The sequence below is a fragment of the Myotis brandtii genome, unplaced genomic scaffold, assembly GCF_000412655.1.
Source record: "Myotis brandtii unplaced genomic scaffold, ASM41265v1 scaffold825, whole genome shotgun sequence".
NCBI classification, from domain to species: domain Eukaryota; kingdom Metazoa; phylum Chordata; class Mammalia; order Chiroptera; family Vespertilionidae; genus Myotis; species Myotis brandtii.
Window position 1 is genome coordinate 697,318 of NW_005371349.1, and position 10,296 is coordinate 707,613.

At 64.5% G+C, this 10,296-nt stretch overlaps 1 protein-coding gene across 3 annotated transcripts in view; it reads right to left on the minus strand.

Moving 5' to 3' along the window:
- Positions 1-10,296, minus strand: part of PGS1 (phosphatidylglycerophosphate synthase 1) — a 36,264-nt gene that overhangs the window by 17,569 nt on the left and 8,399 nt on the right. For all 3 annotated transcript variants that reach the window (XM_014531813.1, XM_014531811.1, XM_014531812.1), the window contains exons 3-7: positions 9,666-9,743; positions 9,216-9,315; positions 8,314-8,503; positions 7,195-7,373; positions 5,791-6,312 (exon numbers count right to left, since the gene is read on the minus strand). In XM_014531813.1, coding sequence (XP_014387299.1) covers positions 5,791-6,312; positions 7,195-7,373; positions 8,314-8,503; positions 9,216-9,315; positions 9,666-9,743 — 1,069 coding nt within the window. The remainder of the gene's footprint in view (positions 1-5,790; positions 6,313-7,194; positions 7,374-8,313; positions 8,504-9,215; positions 9,316-9,665; positions 9,744-10,296) is intronic.

Here is a 10,296-nt window from a genome sequence, read left to right on the forward strand (position 1 = left end):
CTGCCAACATGACCTTTTCAAAGGGCCCCGGCCGAGCAAGACTGTCACGAGCGAGCAGCATGAAACACACACCGAGCTCCTAAAATAGCAGCCATTTCCTAATTCTCACTCAGGGCAAGAGCACTTCCAAGAACATCTTGGGTAAGAGATGACGACGGTGCTTCCTGTAAAGGGCTTGACCCTCCACACGCACACGCACGCGCACGCAGGGGCCACATCAAAGCCGCCTGCTGCCCGTGTGATCGCTCCATCAACGGCCCACCCACTAGACCACCGCCTTGCCTTGTCAAGAGACCACAAGGTGGCCAGGCTGGCCCTGGACCCTGCTCCAGATGGCCTGGGGGCCCAGGGAAAATGCCAGCTTGTCCTCCGCACGGACAGCAGGCTCAGAGCCCTGTTCCGCCATCCCTGTCCTGACCCACCGATGCCAAGAGCAGCCCCTAAACCAGTGGTGCGCTCAGTGCTGCCTGTCGGCCAGCTCCGGGCTGCTCAGAGGCACAGGAGAGGGAAAGGGAGCGGGAGGGGGAGGCTGCCACCCGCACAGGTGACAGGGCTACGGCCAATGTGGCTCACCCACCTGCCTCCAGACAAGACTCCTGCGCCACAGGGTGCGGGGAGGCTGGAGGGGGGCGGGAGGGGGCGCGTACGGCTACAGGGCCTGGTCCTAGGGCCCTTGTATTTGTAAAATCTGCATGAACAGACGGCTTCCTTGCAAGGCAACCTAGGGCTCGGCCCTCACGGCAGGCAGCCCACCCCGACGGGCCCCCCCACATGCAGCTCTGCTTTGCCACCTGTTCTCATTAGCAACCCCCCCAAACAAGCTTTCTTAGACCCGATTTTCCTAACTGCCACCCCAAACAGTTTTATTATCTATCACGCGACACTGCGCACTGTGTGTCTGTGCTGCACAGCAAGGCCACGCTTCCAGTGCCCGCCCCCCCCAGGCACCCGGGCAAGCACGGCACACTACGCCTCCCTCCTCGCCCTCTGGCCCGGCTGCACTTCAGGTGAGCACTCAGGACCACAGAGGCACCCAGCTGCCACCCCACTGGCCACCTCCAAACCCCCAGGATCTAGTTTCACTGCAGACTTTCTCCCACAAAAGCTGATCACGACCATAAACGGTGTGACGGGCAGCCTCGTGGTGAGCGCCCTGCCCGGCTGGGAGGGCTGCAGAGGAGGTGAGGGCCCGCTGAGCTGTTTCCTCCCTGGTGTTGGGAGCGCCTACAGGCAGCCTCACTGCCAGGAAACACTTCCCAGCGGCCAGAAACCTGTTATCAGGCCCCGCCTCCTCGCTCGGCCTGACCTCTGGCCCCACATCTCGATTCCAGGAACCCCAGGTTAGGGAGGGCTCTGCAGCTGGTGCGGGCATTCAGAGAGGGACCGGGGCAGGCAGCAGGGGACAGGACAGCTGGACTGGAGTCCCGACCAGGGGACCGCTGCACACAGAGCCCTTTAGAAAGGGGGGTACCAGTTCCCGCTGGGTTCTCGCCCGCAGCCCCTTCTCCACGCCGCCCGGCCTGGCCTCGTTAGCGGGGCACCAGAGGACCCCCAGCTCCCACGGCGCTTGCCCCCAGGGCACCTGCCTTCGTCTGCTTCCCATTTCTCTTCCCTCAGTGTCACCTCTCAGTGGGCCCCCGTGTCTAACCGACCCATCAGCCTGGATGGAGCCCCTGCCCTGCTGTCTCCCTAACCCTCCCCACAGCCTGACGTTACATCTGAAGAGATCGCCCGCTTATCGCTGCCCTCATTAAACTCTAAGCCTCGGGAAGGCGGGAGTGAGTCCCCATGTCCCCGTGTCCGGATGCTGCCGGGCACAGCAGCCCTGGGCCAACAGCTGTCTGACAGGGCGGCTCCCCGGACGCTGGGAGTAAATGACTCTCCTGTGAGGACCACGCCGAGGACAATGCACTGATACCCCCTCCTCAGCTCCCCCACAGTTCCGCAGTGCACCTCAGGGTCTCGGACCCCGCAGCAGTGAGAGGGGGTGAAGACGGCACGGCTCCCGCAGTCCTGGCCGGAGCAGCAGGAATGACCACGCAGGCCTGGGAGCCCGGGCAGGCTGCTCTCAGGTGCGCAGCCGTGGCCCTGCCCCGGAGCACACCTGCCGGCTCCCCGGTGGGACGTGCCCCAGGTGTGCCAGGCAAACAGGGTGGAGCTGCCCAGCTCTCACTGCGAGTTCCCTTTCGGGCACTGCGCCAAGTGGCCTATCGGGAAGGCAGTAAAAATAGTGGCGATTCTCATCATCATTAACAGGTTTCTGTAGCCTGAGCCAGAAACCTCTCAATCCAAGGCCTGCCCCACCCGCCACACACGTTGCTAAGGCTAGTGCTGCGCCCAGGTGAGTCAACGTCAACGTCTCAAACTCATTCTGACCCTTTCCCTGAAACACATGCCCATGAGCTGAGCCCGCGTCCCGGCGTGGATGGGGCCTCTGCTGGGGCTGGGCAGCCTCCTGCTCCCCCCTCGAACCACCCCTCCACGAGCACAGGCCCGCACACCCCACGTGCACACGGGCCGACGCTGCTGCCTACAGGGGCCAGTCTGCTGGCACGTGGATGGCAGGTAGATGGCCCCGCCTCGCCCGGTTAGGAGGGGAACCAGCTATTCTGCGCCCGGCCCCCTGGGCCAGGGTGCAAAGGGGACCCCCAGAAGCAACCGAGATGCGCTCAGTAGGTGCGCAGATAAGCTGCCCATCCAGACAAGGGAGCGCATCCAGCAGTGAGAACGAATGAGCTTCGAGGACGCAGGCCTTACCCACTGTTCCGGAGGAGGCTGCCACGGTGTGGTCCCCACCTGACGTGTGCACGGGGCAAAGCTGTGGGCACCGCACAGAAAGCGGTGGCTGCCAGGCCCGCGGGGGGCAAGGGGGGGGACACGACAGGCAGAGCAGAGGCTCCAGGGCAGTGGAAACCTCTGTGTGACAGACCCACAGAAAGCACGCCGCCAAGGGAACCCCAGTGCGCGCTGTGGACTCCGTGGCACTGCTGTGTCAGTCGGGTCATCAGTGAGACAGCGTGGCCGCCCTGGGGCTGGCTGCTGACCATGGGGAGGCTGTGTGGTGTGGGGCAGGCCATGCAGAGGTAAAAATAAATAAGTAAATACTTAAGGGCACAAACTTTCAGTGATCAGAGAACTTACCCGTGAGCTGACACAGGTAACATGCAGTGCCTGGCAGCTGACCCCTGCGCAGCACAAAGGCGGACATAAACTAAACCCACGACCAGCAACGCTGCCCCGCGCCCAGGCCTGCCCCCCAGCCTCCCGGGTGAGGGCCCGGGCCAGGCCCCAGGAAATGACAGACCAGGAGTCCAAGAGCTGACAGCGGGCTGAGGCCTAACGAGGAACCTCCCAGCGGCCCCTCCAGAGGCTGAGAAGCAGGTGAGACCTCTGGCTTCGTGACCCACGTGAAGAAAACGACAGGTAACCGGGACCCCTCTCCTCGCCAGGGGACCCGAGACTCCCACAGCGTGTCCCCCAGGCACGCAGGTCACGCTTCTCACCCTCACCCCATTTTACAGACGCTGGACCGAGTCCCGCCCGCTCTGCCAAAGGCGAACTCGGGCGGAGGACCGGGCTCTGAGGCTCCACGGGGAGCCTCCGCCGACGCACTGAGCAGCGTCCTTTGCAGGTGAGCCCGCTGCACTCGAGTCTCCCGTGCGGCTTAGGGCGGAGGCTCCTCTGGCTCTCGGGCAGCTCGCCCACTAAGTGACAGAAACCCGCGTCTGCTGAGAAATCAGCCCGCGTGCGTGGGGCAGCCGGTACCCGGCCCCATGCCACACAGCTGCCCTGTAGCCTCGGAACACGGAAAACGCCAGTGACGCCCAGCCGCACAGGTCACCGCAGGACTGCTCCCAGCACCTGCAGCCGTGTGGTCACTTCCCGACAGGTCGCTTGTCCCCACCCAGCCAGCCCGCTTCCCACAGGCAGGCACCAAGCGGGGCTTCCTGGCGTCACCAGGCTCACAGGGCCACCAACAGGGTCAGCACAGGCCTCCGACGCCCGGGGTGTGTGATGCTGGGACCCAGAAACACAGCTGGGGTCTGGTCACTCTCCTCCCCAGCCGGCTCGTGGGAGCAGGAGCGAGAGGGGCCTGGGCTGCCCCAGGAACCTGGGGAAGGGGATGGTGGTCTCGGGTCCTCAGCCGCGGGCAGGAATGGTCAGGGTCCAAACACAGACATGCCCCGGCAGACACACCCCTGCACCCAGCACGGGCCTGGCAGAGGGTCTAGTCACTCAATGGTCCACCCCTCCAGCCTCCAACTCCACACCACCCCCTGGCTCCCGGCTCCTCCAACACAGGCTGCTTTGGGGGAAGTGACCATCAAAAGAGGAGCCAGAAAAGGGGGCTGGCTTAAGACCCCCCCCACTACCAATCAGAGCCGCAAAGCAGGAAGGACCCTGGCCTCCCGCTAAGCACTGAGTGACCTCTGACCTCTGGCTCTTGGCTTAAGGGTGAGCCCCTGCTCCACGCACCCTCCCCCCTCACGCACATGCAGGCACACGCCCTGGGATTCCTGGCCTTCCCCACAATCCAGTCTCCCTGACTGCAGGCCCCACCCGTGTGGGGCGGCGGGGGGAGGGGGGGCCGGGGGAGTGGCAGGGGCTTGCCCGTCCGGGAAAAGGCGAGATGCACTGGAAAAGCCTGTTGGGTGTTTCTGTCTCAACGGTAACTGGGGAGTCACTGCACAGCGCAGCTTCAGGGAAGTAACCCAGGGCCTCAGGACGATGGGCCAGGCCCACCTGGGACCCGAGGCAGAGGGAGCCCCTGCCCAGACAGCCTCTGAGCAGCTCCAGGCACACACATCCCCTCCCGATGCCCAGCTCTGTCGCGATCCCTCCCCTGGGCACAGCTACTCTCGAATAACAGAGTCAGAGCTGAGGTGCGGCCAGCACCCTCCACGGCTGGCCTGCCTGTTGACATACCTGACCTCCAGCCGGCTTAGCCGGTGACACGTGCTGGGATGGGAACAATGGGCCACTCCTCCCCACCAGGCAACGCCACCTGCCGAGCAGGCCCGCGGGGCTCCACGTGGGAAGCAGAACCACCCTGGAGGCAGCAGGTTCAGTCCCCAGAGGGCGGGTCCGGGTCGGCGGCCTGGCTCCCCGCAGTGCAGCCCAGTGCAACCTCAGGCGCCCAGAGGACCTCCCGCCTCAGACAAGCAGACGAGAGGACCCACCTGAGAGGAGGCCAAGGCTTTTCTGAAGCCTCTAGAACAGCCCAGAAGCAAGACAGGCCTCTGAGCGCCGAGGGAGGGAGGGAGCACCACCTCCCAGCGCCCCACTCCCTCCCTCCGGAGGCAGGACTAGCCACTGGGTGGTCGGTTTCCCCAAGGATGGGCGACCCGCTGCTCAGCACAGCTCCATCTGCCCACACGTCTGTCTCAGGTCTCAGGTCACGCCCCGAAACTGTGCACACGGCCGCTCCAGGGAGGCGAGGGCTGCCCCAGGGTCCTGACTCACAGACAACGCAGACTGGGACCCACGGTCACGCAGCGCCATCCACGTGGGCACCATGAGGGCATAGCCTCAATTTCCCCAAAGTGCAACGGTGAGGGAAAGACTGAAAACGGGCTGTTGAGGACCAAATACATGACCCCCTCGCCATCCTGAGTCCCGAGGGGGACGCACCGCTGGGGGAGCGCCGGGATCGGGGGCTCTCCTGCCCTGCCACCCGCCCAGGGAGGCTGCACAACACCCATGACTGGCGCTCCGAGTGCCTGGCGCACAGGAGATGCTGCATGAGCGTCATGCAGGCAGAGGGCAGCGAGGCCGAGGGCTGGCCTGTACCTTTGGCGTGGAAGGTCCAGTCCCGCCGCCAGTACTCCTGCAGCTGCACCCGCTCCTGCTGCCCCAGGCTGCACACCTCCTGGTAGAACTGCCGCTCGATGTGCACGTAGGCGGCCGGGATGGCGCCCGCCACCCCCTTGGCCCCGAAGAAGCCGTTCACCTCCGGGGAGGCCAGCAGGATCTGGTACTCGGCCCGCGTGCCCAGAACCAGGTCCATGTAGGCCTGGGTCAGGTTGAAGTAGCCGGTGGTGAGGTAGACCCTGGCCCCGCACTCGGCCTCGGTCAGCAGGGCCGCGGTGACCGCCTCGTCGATCCGGATCTCAAAGGGCTTCATCTGGACCAGCGGGTAGATCCACGTGTCTGGCGCTGGCCTGCGGTCGCCAGCAGCCGCGGCGTCCTCCCGGGGCCCGAGGGAGTCGCTATGGAAGGTCTGCGCGTGCAGCATCTGCTGGCGGGTCCGGGCCGCGTTGATGACACCCATGACCCGTGCGTTGGCGGCCTCGCAGTACGCAGCCCGGTCACCTGAGGGACACGGGGAAGGGGGTTAAAGGGCGGCTCTCGCCGGGTCAGCCCTCCCCCGGCATCTCATTCTCGCCCTCCCTGACTGCGGGACCTGTTCTCCACACGCTCCAGGGTCGGCCATGTTTTCCATGGGGCCAGAGAGTGAATAGTTTAGGTTCTGGGAACCAAAGGCAAAACAGGCGAACATGCAGGTACTAATTTCCATCACGAGGGAAGAGGATTCCCATGCGTTTTGCATGGACAAGATGAAAAAGCTAATGGTCACAATGGAGCATCCCGGCTGGCAGCAGGCAGGGCGGCACAGAGCCCACCACGGGGATGGACAGGCCTCCACCGGGCACCCGCTCAGACACTTCCATGGGGGGGACCCAAGGAGCACCCCGCCAGGTCTGGTGGGTCTGGGTTTAACCCCTGCCCTGCGCACTGACACTCGCAAATGCAGCAGCAGACCTTAGAGGCCCCCAGGAAGTCAGGGCCACGGAACCCCAGGAACGCAAAGGCCCCGAGAGAGAGCTGCCAGGCCGGCAGCACAGACCGCAGTGGGCCGAGCGCAGAGCCTCTGGCGAGGGAGGGAGGGAAGGAGGGAGGGAGCGGCCGAGGAGGGTGAGCTCCAGCACTCGGCCTCCTGGCAGCACAGGGCAGGCTCCGGCTCGCTGGCCAGGCCAGGCCTGAGCTCCCGTCCCCACGCCCCCGTCCCAGCCGCTCCCTCGCCCACAGGGCATGGCTGATGGCCAGTGGGTCCCTCTGCCTGGCTCCAGTGACAAAAGCAGATCCAGGCCCTGCCACCCGGGCTCCCAGGCCCTAGGCAAGGCCACAGAAGCTGCTCTCCTCGGCCCTCACATCCCCCGCCCCGGCTCAGGGGGGCAGCATGGCCGCGCCCACCTTTGTAAGGATGCACCATGCCCTCCACCACCTGCACGGTGTCGTCGCCCTGCAGCTGCAGGGACACGTCGCCCACGGCGTCCACCAGCTCCGTGAAGAAGTCCGCGACGTCGGGACAGTCCTGCAAGAACACGTAGCGGTCCTGGCGGTTGGTGAAGTAGGAGTCACTCAGGTTGGCGCTGCGGGAGGAAAAGCAGGTGAGGACCAGGCCCAAGGCGCAGCAGCGGGTCCGGTGACGGGCCTCGGGACACCCAGCAGGAGCAGGGTGACGACCGGATCAGGACCCAGCGGCGGAGGCGGCCAGTGAGCAGTTGGCCAAGAGACAGGCCAGAGTGGCCGGCACAGCCCTCCTCGGAGCTGACGTCACCTGGGAGAGGAAATGCCCACCGCCGGGCGGGTTTCCGGTGCAGTGCCGGTGCCCATGCTTTAGACTCAGGTCCTGGGTCCCCTCCCGGCTCTGCCTGACATCACCCATCCTCTGATCTCTGGTTTCTCATGTGTAAAGTGAGGAACCCACGGCCCAGGTCCCTGTGAGAATTTAAAGGAGACACACAGAGCCTCGCGTAGTGGCTGACACACAGTAGGTGCTCAATAAACAGGCCTGCCTTGTATTTTTAGAATGAAGAGAGTGTGATAGACTCTTATTTACTGATTCATTTTTCTTTTGTGCCCAGCCTCCCACGCCCTTGCCTTTGGCAACCATCCGCTTGTTCTCTGTCTGTGGGTCCTTGTTTTGTTTTCAGTGTGATTTTGTTGTTTCTTAGATTCTACGTATAAGTGAGAGCATGTCTTTCTGTGTCTGACTTGCTTCACCTCGCAGAATACCCTCTGGGCCCGCCCACGTGCTCACAAACGGCAAGGCTGCGTCCTTTTTCTTGCTGAACAACATCCCACTGTGCGTATACACCACCTCTCCATCCACTCAGCCGCCAGTGGGCGTCTAGCTGCTTCCCTATCCTGGCAACCGGCTACCGGGTAACCTCTGCGGGCGTCCTGCTTCCAGGGCAGACACGGTGCCAAGGCAGACGGGAGAGAGGCGAGTGGACTGGACGTGCCAGCGGGGCCGGGGCCCCGGGAGGGAGACTGTTGCTGGGAGACTGGTGGAGGGAAGCCACGCACCCGCTCAGGATGACGTTGTCGTCAAAGAGGTACACCTTGATGTGCTGTAGGCCGATGGTCTCGTTGAAGCGCTCGGGCATCAGGAGCCGGAGCAGCCCGCGGAGGTTCGGGGTGTGGAAGAGGGAGACGCGGACCTGCTCAGGAAACCGCTGCAGGAGCGGGAGCAGCATCGTGCGGGAGTTCTTCCTGCCTGAGCACAGGGCGAGCGGGGAGGGAGGACAGGGTTCACCCCGGGCAAGCAGCCAGCCCGGCAGCGCCTGCCGCCGGCCCATGTGCCTGTGCTGCCCGCTCAGCTGGTGCTGTTTCTGGGCAGAGGAGCTCGGGGCACCTCTGTTCTGGCCGCCCGCTGCTCAGGGTGGGGCTGATGTGGTCGGTGAGGAGACCTTCTGTCTCCCCCATCAGCACCCATTGGCCTCCTCCTGGTCACCCACCTCAGCTTTCCTGGGGGTGCCACCCGCCCTCCCTCTTGGCGTTTCTACTCTGTGCGATGACCGTGCCCACCGGAGCCGGCACCCCAGCACCCCAGCGGAGGGCCCCAGGCCTGGGCGGGGCAGGGCCGCACACTTGGAGCCCTAGGGCAGCCACTGGGAGCTCTGGTCTGGCCACCAGGGTGCCGACTCTTCCAACGGACAAGATGCCGTGGCGAGAAGGGCCTGGCCATCAGAGGCCACCACAGGGAGAAGGAAGCCACAGGACACGGGCCAGCAGGTGGGTGCTGGCGACACACCCAAACCCCGACGCAGCCTGCCCGAAGCAGTGGGCCCTGGGGGTCACACAACTCTTTCTGCCTCAGTTGTTTTTCTGGGGCTGCAGTCCCAGCCACAGAGGGAATCCCGACTCGGGCAGTCAGGCCGTCCTCACAGCCCCGCCTGCGCGGAGGGGGGGACAGAGGCCGCACCCACCTCTGGAACCCCGCATGAAGTCCAGGAGAATGGACACCTTGAGGTCGGAAGGACACTTCGCTTGGAGTGACTTTTCCAGCGTGCTCTCCAGACAGTCCACCTACAAGCACAGAGGGCAGACCCAGGGGGAGACTGTGTGTTAGGAAGGACCCACGTGCCAGCCATGCCCCCGTCCTGGGCACACCCCGTCCTGGGCACACCCCGTCCACGCTCAGAAGCTGGCACCACGGAACTCCTCCACATGAGGCCGCCTCGGGAGCAGCCTGGCACACAGAGCAGCGGGGACCCTGTGCAGGGCGAGGGGGACACTGACCAGCAAGGTCAGAGGCCAGGACTAGGCCTCCCCATGCCCTCCCCCGTCCTCCCGACATGCCCACGAGAGTGAGAGCTGGCAGCGTGAGGTCTGGAGGCCACGCCCTGCTCCCACCTGACTGCTCCCCCCAAACCTACCAGTTCCTGTTCCAAAGGGCCTGTCCCCAGGTAGAGAGACGCCATCACGACCCGCCTCTTGGCTGCTTGGATCTGCCCCTGAAAGCAAAGGAGGTCTCAGCGCTCACACCATCATTTCCACGTCGCTGAGAAAATACAGTCCTCGACCGTGGAGGCAAATAACACCCACACTGAACTATCCTGACCCCAACGCGGATGGACCCACAATCCTCCCTAGAAATAGACCGCGTGAGTCCGCGTGAAGTTAAAGCGTGATGCACCTGCACTAGACACGGGAGGGCGTGCACACGCCTGCGACGGCCTCACGCACGGCTGAGACGCCCATCACTGAGCACAGTGCAAGCTGCGCTCCACCCGTACCCGCCTGCACACACCTGCATGTGTGTGTGAGCGTGCGCAGGGCGTGCGGAACACACAGGAGGAGCAGAGCTGAGGGAGGGTGCGGGCGCAAACCTGCGCGGCTGGAGTTTTACGAGGAGCACGTATTACCCTTGAAATGCAGACTGACAGGTATGGAGACACATAAACAGAACGTCCCCACATTCCAAGACACAGCGCATCAACCCCACAGCCGTGTCCTCTCCCTGGCCCTGCGCAGCCCCTGCTCCACAGCACGGGGGCCGGCGGGGGG